At 40.3% G+C, this 21,584-nt stretch overlaps 1 protein-coding gene across 1 annotated transcript in view; it reads right to left on the reverse strand.

The window, feature by feature from the left end:
* Positions 1 to 321: 321 nt before the first annotated feature.
* acoxl (acyl-CoA oxidase-like) overlaps positions 322 to 21,584 on the reverse strand; it is a 30,522-nt gene continuing 9,259 nt past the window's right edge. Inside the window, exons 11-19 of the mRNA XM_027026424.3 lie at positions 19,474 to 19,590; positions 18,688 to 18,841; positions 17,638 to 17,727; positions 15,944 to 16,053; positions 13,320 to 13,431; positions 13,012 to 13,099; positions 12,048 to 12,118; positions 5,809 to 5,910; positions 322 to 1,180 (exon numbers count right to left, since the gene is read on the reverse strand). Coding sequence (XP_026882225.3) covers positions 995 to 1,180; positions 5,809 to 5,910; positions 12,048 to 12,118; positions 13,012 to 13,099; positions 13,320 to 13,431; positions 15,944 to 16,053; positions 17,638 to 17,727; positions 18,688 to 18,841; positions 19,474 to 19,590 — 1,030 coding nt within the window. The 3' untranslated portion in view covers positions 322 to 994. The remainder of the gene's footprint in view (positions 1,181 to 5,808; positions 5,911 to 12,047; positions 12,119 to 13,011; positions 13,100 to 13,319; positions 13,432 to 15,943; positions 16,054 to 17,637; positions 17,728 to 18,687; positions 18,842 to 19,473; positions 19,591 to 21,584) is intronic.

The raw sequence follows: 21,584 nt of genomic DNA on the forward strand, positions 1-21,584 counted from the left end.
TGAGCTGCTAACACAGTGAACATCGTCAAGGGGTAATGAGCAAGTGTCTTCAGCAATAACACCCAGAGATCTGAAAAGGATAGAAGATAGCTATGGAACAAGATTAAAACATGGATTAAGCAGCATCTTTTATTTAGGGAATCGGTCACCTAAATAAGCATTTGTGATACTGAAAGCCCCGTTAACATCCAAAGGTTCTTATAAAGCAATGGAAAAGTTATCAATCTGTTTATATGTGTAAAATTAAAATACTAATTTGAAAACACAAAGTATTTAAAACTTCCCTTTTCTGAGAAATGATCACAGAAGCAAATGTACATGTAGCTTCCAAGAAAGCACATTACAGTTTATTCATGTTTCAAGGTTTCTGAGGACAAATGAGGTTGCGATGAATGAAAATAATTCTGCAAGATGGAGCAGATAATTTACAACCACAAAAGCTACTCAACCTCAATTATCCATTCCACGTAAATAAAATTATCCATTCTACATAAAGTGTATTGTTAGTGTCTAGCACTTATACTAGTTTGATGAATTTTTTTCCATTCCATTTTAGGTCTGTTTCATTAACAACAATCAATCAATCAAATACTGGTGTTGTTTCGCACACAGCATTAAGATATATGCACACGCACCATCTTCTGAGAATTTAGCATAAATAAATTTATGACCTATTTTTATGCAAACACAGACATAGATTTAATATATAAACAAATAAGAATGATATTCTTATTAACAACATTACAATTGGTAGAATATTAGACACGGATTCCTTTTCTTGACAAAAAGTCTGACAAATCATGATGTTTAATCTGTAAAACCTCTGATAAGGTGCTGTTTACATTAAATAAATCCTAACATTAGACATTATAATAGGAAATACAAAACTGCAATAAGCTCAGCAGAGCTTAGACATGCCTGAAATTGCTAGCTGGTGTAAATAGTGTAACTGCCTCAATTCTGAGCTGAGTCCCAGTGCTGGCTGTCCTCTGCCTCAGAGCTTGGACATGGCCCTCTGCTTGGTCTGGACAGGGGGCATCTCTGGCTTTGGGTAAAATCCCCACTCTGCCCTAGGGTTGGGCACTCCAGCTATGGGTGCCTGGATACAGCATGTAGGCACATTGAAGTCTGCAACCACCTTCAATGCATCATCTTTCACTGCTCTACACAGCTCCAACAACTGCATGGAAAAAAGAAGAGAACAAACATTCTAATATGGTCAGTGTCATCAAGCAACACATATGCATTTACTTAATAGGTAAAGTAAAACTAGCAGTCCACTATTCCATCTGTGGAAAATCACAGATTCGTCCTAAGCACAGCATTGGATGACCAAACGTAAAGGCAGTGACCTGACTACATTGCCCTCTGGTGGCTACATCAGTAAAACAATATTTAGGAATTGTAGAACGTAATTTTTGCCTGCTGCTAAATAAACTACAAGGGATGTCTCAGAAGAATAACATCTTTTATTAAAGAATTGTAGGAAAAAAATATTTTTAGTATAAGAGAACATATTTCTTATGATAATATCTGGATAGCTATATTCAGAGATAAACTATAAGTACTGGGAAACCCACACATTACACCCACTGGAGCTTTTATGACACCTCATCCTAATCCATAAACATTAATATGGAGTTGGTTGCCCTTTGCAGCTATAATAGCTTACACTCTTCTATAAGATTTGAGTGCATCTGTAGGAATTTTTTCCTATTCATCCAGAAGAGTATTTGTGAGGACAGACATTGTTGTTGGACCAGAGGGCCAGGCTATGCAATCTCCATAGTTTTTCTCAAAGGTGTTGGATGAGGTCAAGGTCAGGGCTCTGTGTGGGCCAGTTATGTTCTTCCACACCAAACTCACCCAACCATGCCTTTACGGAACTTGGTTTCTGCATGGGGCAGTCATGCTGGAACAGTAAAGGGCCTTCTCCAGACTATTCTCACAAAGTTGAAAGCATGCAATTGTCCAAAATGTCTTGATATGCTTAAGTTAGGTTTCCCTTCACTGGAATTAAGGAGCCCAGGCCAAACCCCGAAAGACAATCCCATATCATGATCCCTCCTCCACTAAACTTTACAGTTGACACAATGCAGTCAGGAAAGCCCTGGCATTTGCCAAACCCAGACTTGTCTATCAGACTGCCAGATAGAGGAACATGATTTGTCACTTCACTGGACATGTTTCCACTGCTCCAGAGTCCAGTGGTGGCATGTTATACACCACTCCATCTGACACTTGGCAGTGTTCTTGGTGATGTAAGGCTTGAATGCAGCTGCTTGGCCATGGAAACCCATGACATGAGGTGCCCAGCACACAGTTTTATGCTGATGTTAATGCCAAAGAAGATTTGGAACTTCAGTTATTGAGTTAGCAGAGAGTTGGCAACTTTTAAACACTATGCACCTCAGCACTTGGCGAACCCTCTATGTAACTTTATGTGGTCCGCCACTTCGTGGCTGAGTTGCTGAAATTCTTGGAATTTCACAAACTGACTGGTTGCAGTGGTGGCACCCTATTACAGTACCACACTCGAATACAGTGAGCTCTTTAGAACGACTCATAAATGTTTGCAAAGGCTGACTGCATTGCTAGGTGCTTGTGGCAATGGGATGAATGAATGCAACACCTTAAATCAATGATTAAGAGGTGTATTCCAATACTTTTCTCCATATATGTAGTTGGCACCAACAACCTCAAAGGTTCCAGCAAAGGTTATGCACACAACTACCATTCTAATTATGGATTAAAATTTATTATTTTACTGTAGCACACAATCAAAAATTGGACACATTTGCATTCTAATAAATCTCAGTCAAAACATTAGTAGTTAAGTTATGTAATTGGGAAGAAAAAAAATTAAGTGAGAAATTAATGTTTCTAGAACTACGAAGAGAGTGCTTGCAAACATTTAGACACTTAAGCTCACTAGAGGCTCTGTAATGCGAGTGAATGGCAGTATATAGAGTATGCTCTTGCTCATTTACCAGTCATGCTGGGCACTAACCTGAATTTTGGAGCACATGCCTGTGATTATTCAAATCATTGCATTAGCTTTAAACACCATCATACTATCACCTTCACTAGTGGAAATGGAAACATTCAAACTGCACAGATTTTTTTCATTTTGCACCCAAAATAATATTTTGTTAGCTGGACACAAAAGAAAAAAAAGCAAGCAAGTGTTTAAAAAAAGAAAGGCTTAATAATATTACACATTATTCATATCACACATTTACATCCTTCTGTTTGTTTCTCTGATAAATCAGGGCTCATCAGTCAAAACCAAGGCTCACGCTTATATTTCTGACATTTACAAGGTCTCAGAGTGAAAATGTTTCATTGTCTCCTATCGGAGTACCCCCTCTTATTTGCTGAGTATTAGCGACTGAAATGTGCTTTGACGCGTCTGAATCAGCCATCATTCTTAAACGCCAGAGGTGCGTTTGACCACTATCTCTGTTTTTTTTCCTTGAACTATCTGCAATTCTCTGAAGATGAAAGGAAACGAGTTCTCTGTAGTGGAGGTTGAGCTGATTTAAAAAGAGACTAATGGTGGTCATGTGAGAGAGGCAAAAAGAGCCCCAACGACACTCCTCTGCATGTAATGAAAAATATTTAGGAGTGCCAATTGTCTATAAAAAGATACAGAACAAACACAGTCATCTGTATAGTTTATCATATAGTTTATGAAATGGCTTTCAGTTAAAGTGGTTCTAGTTAGTTTGCAAAAAAGTTTTGCTCCAACTCCCTTACAATGAAGCTGGAGGTGGCGCTAATATTGACAAGTTTAATGAGAGTGGTCAGTATACAACAGAGGCCAGGAGCTACTGAGAAAATTCACACCCTGTTGTCAAAAATACTGCCTTAAACCCCCCCCCCCCCACACACACAACACTCGTATGTGCATATTTATGATTGTGAGTACAGACTCGCAACCCAAAAATGTCATACACACATATACAGCATGAGTGAAAAGAGCCAAACCACACAGAAAGCTGTGAAAATATATGTCTAACCTTAAACAGCATACCACTCTGACCTCAGACTAATTGAAAACTGTCACTAAACCTTTAGATGTGTCTTTTACTACCATGAGAAGCTAGTGTGTTAATAGCTGGCTGTGTTAATGATGGTCTGGTGTTAACACTACGTTAATGATTGGTTGGTTGTGTGAAAGTGGGCATTACATGCTTATAATGCTGTTCTAACCAAAATAACCAAGAACTGTTTTTCCCAAGCAAAACTGCGAGGCTTTCCACAAGAACCTTCAGATGTCCAATTAAATCACCAATAACATGAAAGGAGGTCACCTGGTCCTGCATTACTGCACACCACTTTAAACCAATCAGCACTTCCTGGGGCAGGTGGGACTCTTTTCCATATTTGCATGGCTTGGTTCATAGTGTGGTTAACAGTGTGATAAGCAAAAGGCCAGCCGGTTATCTTTTTTAACATGTTTTGATCCACCTATAATAGAGAACCTCTTCATAGGAAGCCCTTTAAGTTACATTCGGTGTCAAATACAGTTGAATTTGGTACAAATTCTTCTGAGGAACTGCACTGTGGCACTGACTTAACGTGCAGTGTTCAACATACAGCACTAGGTCAGAACAAATTTTGCTATCTGCAAAGGCAGAACTAAACACCATGAGGACAGACAGTGTAAACTTAATTCATATGCAAGTATAAAAGTTCAGCATTAAAGTATATTTATAGCTATAGAGCTCAAGTATATTTGAGATTTTCTGGCACCAACCATGACTGACAGGTTCAACGCTGTGAATGCTGTGGATGTTGTGTGTAATGGCCATTTTTCCATTTCCCTAAAATGAGTTGTGGCCTCATGCTGTAACAAGAGCTATTAACCCAATCCTCAGAACATAGAGCAAAAAGCCTTAATCAAAAAGTTCAGCATTAAAGTATATTTATAGCTATGAGCTCAAGTAGATTTGAGATTTTCTGGCACCTACCATGACTGACAGGTTCAATGCTGTGAATGTTGTGGGTAATGGCCATTTTTCATTCCCCTAAAATGAGTTGTGGCCTCATGCTGTAACAAGAGCTATTAAGCCAATCCTCAGAACATAGAGCAAAAAGCCTTAATCAAAAAGCTGAAATAAGAAATAAGGTAGCAATATCTATTCAAAAAGTAATCAGCATGTGGTCATACTAACTACAGGCAACTATACAGTTTCCTAGGCTGAGAAGTGATAAGGCATATTTGTGTGGTGTTTGGCTCTGTTAGCTTTGGAACAATTGCATACAGCCTGGACAGGCGTCTGCTGACTGCATAGTGACAGACTGGTGTCAACCCTACTGTTCTCTGAGCTCCAGTATGCTTCTGTACACGAGAGAGAACCAATAAGGCAGCAGCTCTGTTTAGTAACAGCTAATTGTGAACAACTGGCCAAACCACACGTGGTGTGAGTGTGTGTATGTGGTGTTGGCTGAAGAGAAGGATAATCAATACTCTATTCACATTCGCAATCTGTCGCTGTCCCTGAGCTTCAAATAATAAGTGAAAAGGGTTATTGGACACAGAGGGTCAAAGAACCCTTTTCTTTTTAAATCTGAAGTAGTGGGGAAACTAAATAAATGTGGTTCACAATGGTTAAAATAAGTCATAGTGGAGTAAATATTCAAAGAAAATGGTAAGGTCTCTAACAACAAAACACCATTTTGCTTTATTTAGAATTTTTGGTTGAATAAATCCTTTGAATTCTGATTTCATTCACAATGTCTCATTGTCAGACATAATGCCTTTTTTTTAGAAGGTGAATGGTAGTCAGACTGAATACATACCTGGCTGCGGATCTGCCTGCTAGCCCCAGGGCTAAGGTACTTGTGCTCCAGATACCATGCTCGTTCCTGATACACCAGACTGGTGCCATGAAGAAGGCAAAACTGAAGGTGAAGAGATGAAAAGGAAAAAAAAATACAATAGATTAATATTATTAGGTTGGGTTTGAAATATTAAATACCATTACTGCTGAACAATAGGCGCATATATAAGAAAAAAAAATTCTGAGAAGTATAAAAAAGTGAAAAAAGCTTTTCCATTGTACTATTTTAACTTTTATTTTATTATTTTTAAGTTATTATTTTCAGATGGGGAGTTCATCATATTTTAAAAAAAGAGAAAAAACAGGAAGTGAAACAAAAGGAAAGCACTGTTCAACATAAGCCCTTATACCATTCAGAGAAACCTGAAACAAACAGGATACCTTATCTTTTTTTCTATAAACAAGGGTCCATATATAGTCCCCTGATCGAATGGAACATATTTCTAGTGCTTTAAGCTTGATGAGAGCAGGATGTTGGGTAGAAGATGAAGGGAATGGAAAAAAAAAAAAAAAAAAAAAAAAAAGAGAGTGGCTGAGTTAATATCTCCCCTCACCAGAGGTGAGATTAAAAACTAACCACTGCAAAGCATTACAGAGCTGGGCAGAAAAAAACAGTAGTAGAAGAAAGAGGGGATTTGGAGCTCTCCTCTGCTAGACAGACTGAGGCCAGTAATGTGATCCCATCCCCCCCACAGCTCAGCCAACATGACATTCAGCAAGTCATCTCTCATGACCTTTGACCTCTCTCAGTGTCTTTAATCTGATTCAGCTGGGAATACGCTACAGCCCAAAGTGGTTGGTGTGGGCCAGCGTGCTCAAATGTATGTTAATTAGCGAAGATTTGGACCAGGGACTAACGGGACCTTGGACAGTCAGGCTAAGCGAGTCTACTTCCAAACACTGAAGGCCTTTGTGTGTGCAGTGTAGCATTACTTGTTCAAGCAAGGCTCAAGTTCCATCAGCACATATGGTAGCAACATTTAAGTAATAAGGCATGATTAATGACGATGACAAAACTACAGGTGAGGATGTGAACCTCTTTATAGCATGAAATAAGGACAGCAATGTGTTGACCTCCCTCAAAACAAAATCTCTGATGACGGCAAGAAAACAGGAATGCCTTGCTCAACACAGGTAGGGGAAGCACAGTAGGAGTACACACACACACAAAACGGGCAAAGAGTCTCGACCGGGGACACCTCACGCTTAGTGCCTGCACTTCCCAAAGAGACTAAGGAAAGGCACTCAGATCAACCAGCTTTGTATCAGCTTCTACAAACACATGCTGCAGAATTTACATCGGTGACATCACAGTCTTGGTATGCAACATGGCACATTGGGGCAGTTCTATTGCAGTGGAAAGCTTTCTTGCACCACACACACTGCATAGTCACAGTTCTGTGTGATCCTGTTCACTTTTATACTGTAATTAAACTTACTATTTAACATTCGCCATTTGTATTGCTTATATTTAATGTTAGCTTGGAAATGAAACGACTGTCCCTAAAGTGGTAAAAGACCCTCTCACCCTCCCCCCTCTTGTCCTCTCTCTTATCTTCTCTCCGTGAACATGTCATCCTGTCTATCCTGGTCTCTCTCTCTTTGCCTCTTGTGCTCAGTCTCTTGTTCCTCTGGCTTCCAAACACTGTGCATGCTACTGTCCACTTCCTCATATGCAAACTGGACAGAGAGAGGAAAAGAAGCAGACCTGGACCTTATCACCATGCCACTTTCTGAGCCCCACTACAACACTAGCCAAAGGAGAGACTCAGCCACACAAAATAAAAGCAAGATTGTCGTCACATGCAAACAAGAAGCTTGACACAACAAAATACTATGCATGAACCACTGGAAAGGAGTAGCAAGAACAAAAAATAGGAAAACATGACAGCATGAAAGGGAAGAATAGCTCTTGCTTTCCAGACTGAAATCTGATATTCAATATAACAGCTTTACAGTGGCAGTCAAAAGTTGGTTCAGGTGTTAATAACATTTTGAACTGTTTTAGATATAAAATTTAAGAGAAGCAAGGAAAGAAAAGTAAACAGCTAATTAATTTAGCAAACACAAAGGGAGTTACAGTAACAATCGCAAGTAGCCCACTACTTCTCCATTGCCCTTAATGGGCGTTCTCTTGGGGGATGGGTCTCGGACACATGCACACCATCGGGACAAGACTAGGACCTCTAGAAAGGTGGATTAGACATTAATTGCTTAAATTTTTTCATTTTCTATTTCATTTTCTCTTAAAATTGTTAATATTGTGGTGACCATTGTCACCCAGAGGAGGATGGACGTACCCTTTGAGTCTTGGTTCCTCTCAAGGTTTCTTCCTCATGCTCTAAGGAGTTTTTACTTGCCACTGTCGCCCTTGACTTGCTCACTGGGGGCTTGGACTTGGACATTTATATAGCTGCTGTGACATCATCTGTTGTAAAAAGCACTATATAAATAAATTTGGATTTTGATTGACAATTGGCTAAACTCCACTGGAAATAGTAACTCCGATGTATGCCTTCTACCTTTGCCACATTCGATTAAACACAGTGCCCAAAGATCTAATGTTGGCCATCTAAGAATGAAAGAGTGACAAGCACCAAATTAGTTTCTTTAAAAAATGTGCTTTGACAGATGGAGCAAAATATATTTTGCCAGATGAGTATCCTTTAGCACATTCTTATTGACCACCAGCAATTGACAACCCCTCTTTATGTCCGATTTAAGGACTACATCATGCAAAATTCACAGCAAAAACAGATGCAGTGAAGATTACAATAATCAAGGTCCCTTGAGACCAAAGCCCAGAACAACAATAGTTTTACACTGTTAATATCTAGACTGAGGGTTGAGAGGAATACAAAAAGCCTTCACTTGAAAAAACTAGAAAGATCTTAAAAATGTTATATTACTGTTAAATGTGAAAATGAACAAAAAAAAACTTTAATGTATTAACCTACGTGCACTAAAACATACTCAAGTATGCAAGATTATTTAAATGTGTAAATTTGCTTCTGAAGGACATTGTAATTTATGAGATATTTTTCCGCCCAAACAAGTCATTTTATTTAAATAATCAAAATTCAAATTTAATCATGGCTTTTGCCTGTGATGTTTGTCTCAGTTTACTCAAACTTTATAAATACACATTATATGAACTAAAAAGTAACTAATTGCCAGATAATTGTAGCAGAAGAGTCAATACTGTTACACTCCACCCTTGTCCAGACATGTCATAAAAACATGCACTGAAATTGTAGTCTTGCCCTTGAACACAGACAAAACATACGTTTTGTGGCCATGATTTATCCCACGTCCAAGACTACAAGATTGAGATTTAATCTCTGATAGAAAAAGTCAGACATCTCAGCTGTAGGAATGAGAGTCATGAATGGGGCCATATAGTAATTGACCAGCCATTGTTTATTAGGCAAAGCTTTGGCTGATAGCTACAGTCATGACGATATCATTTGCCATTCTCTTTTTCACATTTTCAATCTGTATGCTGCCTAGGTTTGTCACTGGTCAAGTAAGTCATTTTTATATTACTGAGGTTAATGCACACCTTTATAAAAAAATAAAAATAAATAAATAAATCAACATTACTAATCAAATGTACTGCACAGGTCAAGATATCCACAGAAATACCCTTTTATGTGAACCACTTATAAATGGTCATACCCAACATAACTACATTTCACACTCTCTAAATTATGCATGTCTAACTCATTCATCTCTGAAACTACATTGACTCATACTAATCAAACTGTTAATCAAATATTAGATAGGATGAAAGGTAATCATAAAATCAATTGTTAAAAATGTTTTTAAAATCTTAATGCATCATGCTTCTTTGATATTTTTTGAGCTGTCTGAACAGTTTAAAACATTTTTTTTTTTTACAGAATTTCAGCAGTCATGCTGATATTATAGGTTTAAATTTAATCAGAACATTTACAAAACTGTAAATTACAAAATTTATTTGGAAAATGCTATAATTTTTTTTTTCTGTGATGCTCTGAGTTGGATCCACTTTCTCCTCCACTTCGGTCATTGCCAGCTGTCATTGGTTTCCTCCAATCACACAACAGCTACTGACCTGGAAGGATGAGGGTTAACACATACTTCCACCTAGACACGTGAAGCCAGCAACTGTTCTCTTGGGTACCCAGCCACCTGCAAGCAGGTGGAAATGCAGCTTCCCCTTGTGAAGCCCTGCTTTTTAGGCTTTCTGCTTCTTTCACCCCCAAGAACTTTAGGCACATACAGCATCCAAGAAAACTAAACTATCATTATGTGTTGTATTTATCCACTAATTAATCCATGAATTGTACTTTTTTAATAATCTGATATGTTTTGTACTATGCATTATTAAAAACTGGGACTTAAAGCCTCATAGGTATGACGCTCCAAATCAAACTTTTTGTGCTCTGTCAGTGTTCATCTACAAAATAACTTTTGGTCCAGCTATACAAAAAATATCAGCAGAAGCATAAACCTACCAAAAAAAAAAACTTTTGGTAGGGTGGAAACCTGAAACAAACAATACCCTTTGTTTTAAAATGGTATTCTATAATATATCTATTTATATACCTATAATTCTACAATAGAATAATACAGTATTCTGCATTTTATTACGAGTCACAGAATGTCTATGCATCACTTTATAGGAAGTTGGGTTGGCTTTTACTAGCCAATTTTCAGCAGTTGCACTACTCGATTTTTGTGTACTGGGGAAATTGCAATCATAATCATCTTCCCTGCTCACTTAAAGGAATAAATAATTCGGTGCTTGTTTAAATGTGGAGAACCATTCAGGCCTTGAATATTTATATATTTCACTTTGCCATTTTTCTCTTCAAATGGTGGACTAAAATTCTGAATGCTGTGAAACTTCAAAGGCTGATTTATTTGAAAGTATTGTTCTTTTTTGCATTTTTGAGATTTTCCTTTTTTAAGTGGATTTTTATTTGGGGACATTACATATATTTTATTTAATGTAATAATATATGCATCAGTACTATCCCAGTATCCTCTTTATTGTACAGTGATCTGTAATAGGATATATTTCCTTATTTCATCACTGATCTGTCAGTGGTATGCAGGACCCAGGTGAAAATGTGACACCGATCTCTAAAGTGCTTCCCTGCCTAACAAATACATGTATGGATGTGGGTATTCAAGCCTGACACCTAAAATAATTGGCTGTCATGCATTTTAGCTTATGTAACCAAGCAACTAATGCAAAGCTGACAAACCAATTTGTGGCTTTGGATATCTATATCTTCATTCAGTCTCCAATGGGATATTTCAAGCAAAAATGTTAAATGTTTTGTATTGGTAAATAGTTAGACTGGCTAGCTCTAAAATCTAAATGTCTTTTCTAGTTGTAAAGAAGACTATGGTGTCAATATTAGCTGATCTACATCCTTTAATGGGTTTAATGTAATGCCATTCTCTAGCTTTCCAAAAGCCACTACAGAGGGAGCCAAAGCAGAAGAGATCCGGCAGGGCTGGCCACAAGGCGCTGGCCACAGGCAGCTGACCCAATCAGGGGGCTGACTCCATATATCTCCCCCCCCAAGAACCCAAGAACCTGAATTGAAGCCCAGTACTCTTCACTCCTGGTGCCCAAGTACTTCACTCCTGGCGCAGAAAGTTTAGGGATTTATCAAAACAACAACTCATGACCCAATTTCCAAGATCCCTGAGCCTAAATTTAAAGTCCATGTTGAGATAAATGAGGCACGTGATAAAACAAACATCAAAAGACCTGCCATGCAGAGCACAACTCGGAATACCAGCATTGCATGTACAGAACTGAAAACTGCACGTGCCCCAGTGCTGTTACTGTATACATCGTATGCAGGCAAAGTGTGAAGGAACTCGTCAGTCACATAATGAACCAATTCAGGACCTACAGTCTGCCCCTCCCCACAGAAACAGCCTAAGCTTCACTGGTCAACGCCATCACTGCTTCTCTGAATTCATCTTTCTTTTTTTTCCTTTTTCCACTGCTAAAAAGACCCAACAGCAAACCTCGAATCTCAAGCCTTGAACAGCCGTCTCTGCTGTGGGCACGAAAAGCTGTTCGCGAAGCTTCTGAGAACTTTCCATGGGCTACAACCGATGAGTCAAAAGAGGAAGACAAAGGCAATGCCGCAGCGCATGGCTGAGTGGAAATCTGGTTTTCACACATACCTTGGTTAGCAGGGAGTGGTCTGCTTTCACCTGGCATGCGCGGACAGCTAGTGCAAACTGTTCCAGGGTCACTGGGAGGGAATGAGCAAAAGAGAGGTGGGCAAAGCATGCCTGGCTGACCACAGTGCAGGGTCACTGTACTGCCTCTATATGTCACTTACTGTTCATTTCTATAGGGCTACCTCTAATGCTATAACTTTCTGCTATAATTAAATGAATGGAAGTGAAGTCAATGACAGGAGAATAATAACTATTCATTATTATTAATAAATTGGAGCAATGATACTGTGGTCACAGTTTTTTTGACTTGCAGTTTAGTTAAACATCAAGTACAAAAACCCCACTGGTCAGTATTTAAACCATGCCTCAGCTGATGCTTTTAATAAAGAGCATCATGGTGGTGTCATGTGCATGTTTTTGTGTGTGCATTTGTGTCTGTGTGTGGGAGGAGGCTGAGAGAATGGAAAATTAGTTTGTTTCTTGGGGGGGTCAGCCATGTATAGCTCTATGGTTAACAAGATACTAAGAAGCATGTTCAAGTGCAATGTACACACACAGCAATGCATAATCTATAGCCTATATAGTATAGCTATGAAAAAAATGTGGTTAAGAAGGCTTCACCAAGTAATGGCAAATTCTAATTATACATTGCATAGTTTCTAATTGCTGCTATATATTGGCAGTTGTAGAGGGTTGTCCATCTGAAATGAAAAATTCTGAAATTTCTGATGACACTGTAGTGTACCAAACTATTTTCGAATGTGTACATTCTAGATAATATTCTAATGTGCTCATATTCTCAGTTTAAAAACTTATTACTGATTTAACTTGCTATTTTGTTTTATTTAGTTCCAAATATGCACATTTCTCCATTCATTTAACAAACAATCCTCTGCCCATTTCTTGTGCAGTGCTCTGTAAAAATGTGCTGTAAAAACGGCCTGATGTGTGATGGATCGCTCACCTCGGTGTATATGTGCTAAGGCAAGGCAAGTCACATGATGCAAACATGAGTTCCAGGCATTAAAAAACTCTTCTTTATTCTTCTCTACCTGCTCAGGGTGACAGAAGCAGTGTTATAAAGTTTTGGGGGGGTTTTTTTTGGTAATTTTTTCCATATGCTTCATTAAAGTATTTTAAAAGTGCTTCAGTAGAGGCTTATTCAGCATCCCCCAGACCCCCACCCACCCACCACAACAAAATAAATAACAGTTGAAAACAAGTACAGGGTTTTTTCCAGAATATCTGAGAGGGGCCCATGGTGACACTGACCTTGGTGTAAAGTCGTGAAGCTAGGCTTCGTTGCAAGACCCTCTCCCTGTAACTCAGGGCCTTAAGCAGAAAGTTCAAGTCTCCCACCTTATCCACTGAGAAACTGAAGACACTGGGAGAGGAGAAAAATGCAAGTGTCAGAAAGACACGTGTCAGAGCGCAAAGGGTGTCCGATCAGCCGACTGGAACTGCTGATCTGGACTGTGATTGGCTTCAGGTCTCCGTGACTGTTGCCCTTGTTTGAGTGCCTCGTGCTTGGACCCCTAACATTGGATTCTATTCTCCTAGTAGGACCAGGAAACACATCAGTATACTGCTCCCCTCTGCGGTCATCTCTGTTCTGTGAGGTTTCTCATGGCTTGTGAGATTTTTGCAGCTGGCTACAACTGGAGCAGTTTTATATCCTTGAGTTTTATATCCTTGTATCTTTTATATCCTTGAGTTTGTCTTACAGAGACTGGGGGTGACAGTCTATCTGACAGAGAACAGGGATTTTGTAACAAATCGACTATAACCAGCAAGCTGCTGAAAAGAAAAGCTTTAAGTTTTTGCTTAAAGGAATTAGTGTTGTAATCTATTGATGTAATTCATGTTTAAATTCATGTATCAAGGAAATGGTATTGTAATCTGTACTATATAATTAATACAAAGCACCGCTCAGAAGCTTTAAGTAAATATTTCTCCCTTGTGCATGGTACGGCCCTTCTTCCCAAGTGTATCCCCGTGTGTGTGTTTGTATATATGTATGTACGTACCTACGTACGTATGTACATGCATACATACCATATGTAACACCTGTTTGTAATTGCTTGTCATTTACATGTGCATATAAACCCCAATGGTTCTGTTGTTTGTTATCGGTGTTTGATGTTACAGTAGCTTAATTGCTAGGTGGTCTTCGGTGTCTGTGTGAATAAATGTTGTTGTTGTTCAGCATAACTCATCCCCGCAGCCCTCTTAGCCTCCGTACATTACAGAAACACCGACCTACAAAGGATGACTGGGAAGGGTAAAAAGAAGAAGGGAAGTAAACGCCCTCCCACAGCCCGTGCAGGGAAACCCCCCGTGTTCTTGGGCACCCTCCTGACTCCCACAATAGCGGAGAGTGGTCCAGGTGAGTGTGGTCCAGGTGCGGAAGCGAGTGAGTCGTTCGAAACCACGTCTGCCTACCGGGACTGGTATAATGCTTTCCGGTCCTCGGAGTGAGACTCTGTGGACTCCTCCCATCCCACGGAGAGACCTTCACTCATTCTGGCCTCGCTCCTTGGGTCCACAACGGGGGAGGAACCCACTGGACGATTTTGGGGGGGCCCTGCGTATGGTCTATGGTAGGACTCTACTGAGTCCTATGGAGACCAGCCGGACTACGAGACTCTGCTGGATCCTACAACCCCTACAGGGAATATTTTGAGGGCTACGCTGAGTATGGAGAGAAAGGGGAGTATAGTGACGTCAGTCTGTCGTCGGACACGGGGTCCGATCGTGAGGAGGACCCTGCAATGGAGGTGGAGGAGGCCCCTCATGAGGATCTTCCCTCCCACAGCGACATTACAGGCTCCGAGAACCACGAGCCACCAGCACCCAAGGTTCTGCCCAGGGCACGCAGCCCCGGAGCAAGCAAGCTGCCCCGGGTGACATGTAAGGAGGCATCGTCGTCAGAGGAGGACACTCCTTTCCCTAAGGCGAAGAGCCCCAGGGCGCATGCGCCTACACCTACGCCTAGTAGAGGCAAGAAGGCAGCTGCACCAGTGCCTGCATTGGAAACTGAGGATACAGCGGATGCACTTCCCCATGCGCCAAAACCAAAACAGCCACTGCTATCCAAGCCAGCGATGGACAATCTCACCCAGGTTGGTCAGTCTCTGACCCAGCCAACAACTGGGGGACTGGTTGGGGTTCCTTCCCTCTTTTCTGGACTGTTTAAAAATGCTATGTGTCTGTTCCCAGCCACTTTATCCCCCTTTGTGTCTGTGCCTGTCAGTATGTCTGTTGTCATCCTAGTCCCTTTCCTTCCCTCCTCTGTCCTGCTTGCGCTGGCCTATGGTTCTGTTGTCTGTTGGTGTTTGTTTCACTAGCTTAATTGCTAGGTAGTCTTTGGTGTCTGTGTAAATAAATGTTGCTGTTCAACGTAACTCATCCCCACATCCTGCTTAGCCTCTGTACGTTACATCCCCAAAATAGTAATCTATAACAAAAGATCAATGCTATTGATCTATATTTTTGCAGTACAATTTATGCAAGATTAGTGCATTTAATCTAATCTAATTTGCCAGTTTTAGGTGGTATGTTTAGAGCCTATCTGGGTAAATATCTGAACTAAAACACTGCTTGCTGGACTATTCAAGTGCATTTTAAAGCATTTTTTTGTGCTTGAGGGCTACAACCCTGCACACTTTTGCATTCCCTTTAACAGCAAAGCTAATTAAAATGTGGCCCTTCCAAAAAAGGGTCTAAAGAACACTAGCTCAAAACAGCTATAGAGTATAACTGGCAACATCATATCAGACAAGACAACCAAACAGAAGTGCACTGAGAATAGCTTTAACCTCGAAAGAACATGTCGGACACCCTCCATCTGAATATAATTGCATATAATTACGTAGCATTTCATATTCAGACTAGACCTTGTCCGAAGGTGGTCAGATGCAAAACTGGTCCAGTTTCGGATCAGACCAGCCACGAGGCTGCTCCCCGTCTCCCTTGCATGCTGGGATAACAACTCACGAACCACCACCTACACACACAGGACAAGAAACAGCAGTAAATTACCAGGGCTGCAATGACACCTGTTTGAGAGAGAGAGAGAGAGAGAGAGAGAGAGAGAGGGAGTGAGGGAGAGGAGATTGTGTGTACACCATTTGTGTTTGTGTGTGTGAGTGAGAAAGAGAGAGACAGAAAGAAAAAAGAAAGAAGAGAATGTGAGAATGAGAGCATGAGACAGAGAGAAACAGAGAGAGAGAGACAGGGGAAGAGAGCAGCTGGCAGAACCTCTTGGTCTCATTATTTCTTTGGTTAAAAATTAGGCCTCCCAAGACCATGCCATTGCCAACATGGCCCCATTTAAACCTAAGGCATGGGGCTGACTGTTACTCTTTTACATTTTAGGTTAATCAAATAGGAGTAGCCTATTCACAAACAAAGCCAAGAGGATTCAAACGATTTAAAATGGTAGAACATTGACATTAATTATCAGTGGAAACATGCACATTTAATATTAATTCACATATCCTGATTTCGCCATCTTGGTTTAACTGAATGAGCAATAATATAGGAAACACATCGAGAAGAAAATGCATGATAAATAGTAATGTGAACATGTTTGATTCAGAAGCAACTCATTTTTGAGAAATAATATAGATGAGATAGCTAAAATCATTTTAAATTATGAAAATTAAAAAACTACAATATAAAATATATGCAAATTCTAAACCAACTCAGGACAGACGTTTCCTTTTCAAGGGGGTTCCCCAAAAGGTGAAGAGGGTTTTAGACAATACTCCCAAGCCCCCTCATGATCTATGCTCTTCAGTCTCTGCTGTGAAGCATCTGCAGTTGGGTGACCAATTCCCCCGTTTACTCTTGTTCACCCTGTGAAAAGGTGGGGCTGGGTTTTATTTTACTCTCTCATGTTTTTGGTAATACAAGTGTGCTATCAGTTTATTTCACAGAGTAGCAGAGAATGACTATTTTAGTACTGGGAGGGCTGCAATCTAATTATAGAAGAAAAGTTTGGTGGGTCTTCAGGTGAGGCAGTGAATAATGACCTTGTATTTTGAAAGGTGTGTGTGCTTGAGTTGGAGGTATTGTTTTGCAAAAGGCAAACTGAATTTAAAGTTTTACCCTGATCATCACAGCAGTTATTTCATAACTCCACAGCCAAAGCCTGCTGGATTATGGTGTCCCAGGCATAACACAAGGTTTTGCCTCCTCACATTACAATTGCTAATTCCAGTGCAAGCGTTATATGTGAAATGCAGATGATGGAGGAGTCTTGTCAGAATAGTTCCAATAGATCCTGTAGGTTTTCTCTATTTTTGCTATTTACAGTCTTTGGTTTATTATACAACAGATTATGGGGAACCACATACCAATGCCAGGCTTAAAAAGGCCTCCTATTTCTAAAATAAGAGAACATGACAAATAACAACCTTGAGCAAAATGGCGTTGGCACACAAGCCCTGTGAACGAAAATTAGAACACAACTAACTCCACCCCCCACGTCACATACGCCCCTCGTGGTTATTGATAAATTAAGATGTGAGCATATTGTTATGAGGCTACTGTGTAGAGAGCCACAGGTTCGCAGGTCAAAGCTCACCTGGAGCATGACCATATTGTCCCCCTCAAATGTCACAAAGGCGTCCGAGTCACATTTCAGAGATGGGATCCTGTTCTCCATCATGAAGCCCTGATGGTAAAAATTGGTGAAAATCAATGACTGGTCATGTGCGTTGGCTTTTAATTTTCCCATGTCCTGGTGTAGTTCAAAAGATTTAAATTCTAACAAAAGTAGAGTGCCAAAGAAAAAAGTTTGTTTCCTTTTACTTTTTTATGATGATGTGTGATGAGAGCGCTGAAAAGTTAAAATATGTCAAAGGATACAAGACAGAAAAGGTGAACATTTCGGTATAAACTTCACTGCTATATATCACTATGGGGGTGCAGTTTTGTGGTTTTCCCCTGCTTTTGGCAATGCACATTGCATATAACTGCAAAGCCATGATGACATGTGCTTTGAGATGTAATTCTGAATTAAGTTTGACCCAAATGTTATGTCTCAAAACAAAATCAACAAATACATCAAAGAGATAGTCATCAGTAAGCTGTATAGTAAAAAAAGGGGAAAAAGAATTGTGAATATAAAATCACAGATTGTTATCCAGGTTCACCAGAGTATCATCATACGAGAGCTGCCCCCTAGTGGCAGTCAGATGAGGCCTCATCAATGAGCCTGGATTTCGAGATTCATTGTTCCATGCAGTGCTCATGACTGGGGATCCCTAAAACTGCATGTGACTAAACTGCACTCTGACTGGGTAAGACCAGTGGGATTCCACCCTCTCTGATACAGCAGTCAGTGAGACCATAGACTACTGTTACACCAACAATCTGGTCAAGCAGCACTTTCCTCCAGGTGTACATAGCTGCTGGATGATGCTTGATGGATAATTAATGGTCAGAAAATACAGTGTGCATTCTAGAGAATGGTTTGTCTCATGGTTACTGCTACTAATCAGAGTGGTCACGTCCACAAGAGGACCTAGCTACAGTCCTGCAACATCTAGCCTAAATTCATTTTAAAACATGCCAGTTAAAAAGAAAAGGTGTTTATTGTGGCATGCGTGTGTTCGTTCCTGCACAGACCCACCATGGCTCCAGTACACTCACGACAGCCCTGGAGGCAGGCTATGTTGGCCCAAGTGCTGTAGGCCTTGAGGCCAGCCACTAATGCCTGTAGCATGCGATTGCCCTGGAGGTCCTGCCCCTGACACAGTGCATCATCCATCAGGCCTGCAGTATACCTAAACATACAGATATGCATGCCCATGCACTGGTTAAAAATACAAATAAAACAGTTATTTGAACAATAATATCTTTCTATTGAATAATAAAAATGGAGGCATGAAAAAGGGCTTCATACTGGAGTGCATCACAGAGAACCTTAGAAAATGTCATGCACAAAATCACACTCTCTCATTGTCCCTTTTCCCCTTAATGCAAAGTGAGAATACCAAGACTAAAATGTCAAGGCAGTCCTACTGAGGTGTTATAAATATCACAAATATTGGTGTTCAGTTTTCTCCGAACATGTATCTACCCACCCCCACACCCCTGGGTGTGTGGTATTTCTCAGAAAGAGTACGGTATGTGTTCATGTGTACAGCACCCAAGAACCAAAATTCTTCAATCTAATAAACAACCTTGTTTAACCTTAATACAATACACAAACTAACCTTATCATCAAGTAGCATGCAGAAGTGTCAGATCTTACTTGCAAAAAAGACAATCTATATGTCTACCCATCCATCCATCTCTCTACATATCAATCCATTTCAGTACCCATCCATCTATACAGCCACCCCTCTATCTACCCACCCATTTTAACCATTCAAACAGAGCAGTGCAGAGTTTGAGTAGGAGTGGGTATTCTGACCTGGTCGTGAAGGTGAGAGCAAGAGCTGTGGCCAGGTGGGGCATCAATCTCAGATACTGCGTCTGATGTTCGATGATCTTAACCTCATCCTGGGCTTTAGGCCCAAACTGTCTGCGGCTGAAAGACAGAGAAAAAGAGAGTGCGAGTGAGAGTGAGAGTGACAGAGAGAGAAAAAGAGTGAGGCTGCATGTGTTTAAAAACACTGATGTTGCTGTGGTTGCAACCAGAGTGTGAGATATAGTCTACATTATTTGTGCTCGGGTGTGTTCAGTTGCACACTGCTGCGGTGGCCTGTCATCCTTGTGCTCAGAGTCTTGTGTGGGTGAGGGTGTGTGTGTCTCTCTGCTGGGGCCATCACAGCTAAGATATGCACACCTGTTGCCCCTGAACTACCACAACTCTATCTCTCCATCTACAAACTGCAGGTGGCTTCCCCACAAGACGGGGGGGGGGGGGGGGGGGGGGGGGGACAAAAATTGAACAAGAGTGGTGTAGGTGTGTGTGTGTGTGTGTGTGTGTGGTAGGTTTCCAAAGTGGCACGATATTGAATAAATGGCCTTGTGCACCTTTCTTACCAGCATAGTGCATGAGTCAATCAATGATTCTTTTAACTGGCACAAGTGATTTTTCACATGTAGCCACTGGCTACTTTCAGAACAAGTACATACATGACACTCTTACAGTAGTGTGGAAAGACCTCAAACTCCACACACTTCAGATCAATAATATCTAACTCGCTGGCCAAACTCAACCATTTTTAAACGTTTTTTAAAAATGGCTGTGATTTTGAATGCATTAAAAAAACACCTGTGCTTGACCTAACTCCTGCATGTGACAGAACAGCTCTGTCAGTGCTCAACAAGCAATGGTTATCACCTTTAATATCCTAATAAAGAGAAGTAGAAGCAGTTCCTAGATGGTGACACTATTATGAGATTCTGACAACACCAGGATGTCAGACGAAGCTGGTTCATGACAAAATGTTTGAGATTAAAGAATTGGAGTGTGTATGGGTTGGCAATTGCCAATCAGAGGAAGTCCTCTCCATGAACAGCCCCCTCCCACAACACAGACCTGCATGGGCTGCCCTTTAGCAGCGCTTTCTAGCCCTCACAGCCAAAGGCCCCCGCAGGCCACTTTTGATACTGCAGCAAGACATTCTTACAAAACAGCTGCACTACAAACCGGAGGCCCAAGCTGTAGAATCATAACTATCATCCTCACTGTCAGGAATCACAATGTTAGGCCTGGGGCAATACTTGCACTCTCTCCACAATTTCCAATTGTAGCATCAACAATGAGCCAAAGGGAGCCTAAAGGATGAGTCATGTTCACGCCCCAAGCCCTAGGTGTAGGCATCGAAGGCTTCTAGGTACTTTTTTGCAGTCTTCATTCTTGTATGCTCAAAGAGCACTCAACCAATTGCAAATGGATGCCAAAGAGCCTACTCAGAGTTTGCCGGCACTGAAGAACAGCTAAAGAGGTACTGAATATCGAATAATGTGAAAGACTAAAGTGTGCCAAGAGAATTAGTCACATGACATTAAGTGAGCACTGACTTTTACAGACTACAGAAATTTAAAATAAACAACATAGATACCACTAAATTCTTAAACTATGATTTCTAAAAAGGGCACATGGGTTATAATTCCCATTATCTCAGAAATACCTACTTGACAAAAATAAAAACATTACATCAACAAGCAAAAGCAACTCAAAATGGCTGTTAAATATGTTCAGTGAATTAACTAAGTTGGGATACATCAAGATACAACCCAAAATAATGAATTGCATATTGTCATTTTAATGTCCCATGTATATATAATTCGAACAGTTTTGCTTATTTTAAGAATAAGACCAGTCTTACAACTTCTCAACTCACCAATCTAATCAAAGTAATCTAAAGTTACTGCATTAATGAAATACTGTTGGATCACTGGACTATAAGACAGCATATACATTTATGGTGTTTTCTTTGGAAAGACATGGAAAGCAAGGCTATAATGAGCTCTCAGCTTATAAGAAACAATAGAAGTTTTATCAGACGGAAAATGTTCAAATGGAAATCGTGTTTATGTTTGCCTCACTTTAAGCTTTTATGCCTTCATTTG

The sequence above is a fragment of the Electrophorus electricus genome, chromosome 12 (genome assembly GCF_041902795.1).
Source record: "Electrophorus electricus isolate QZ-2024a chromosome 12, ASM4190279v1, whole genome shotgun sequence".
Lineage (NCBI taxonomy): Eukaryota > Metazoa > Chordata > Actinopteri > Gymnotiformes > Gymnotidae > Electrophorus > Electrophorus electricus.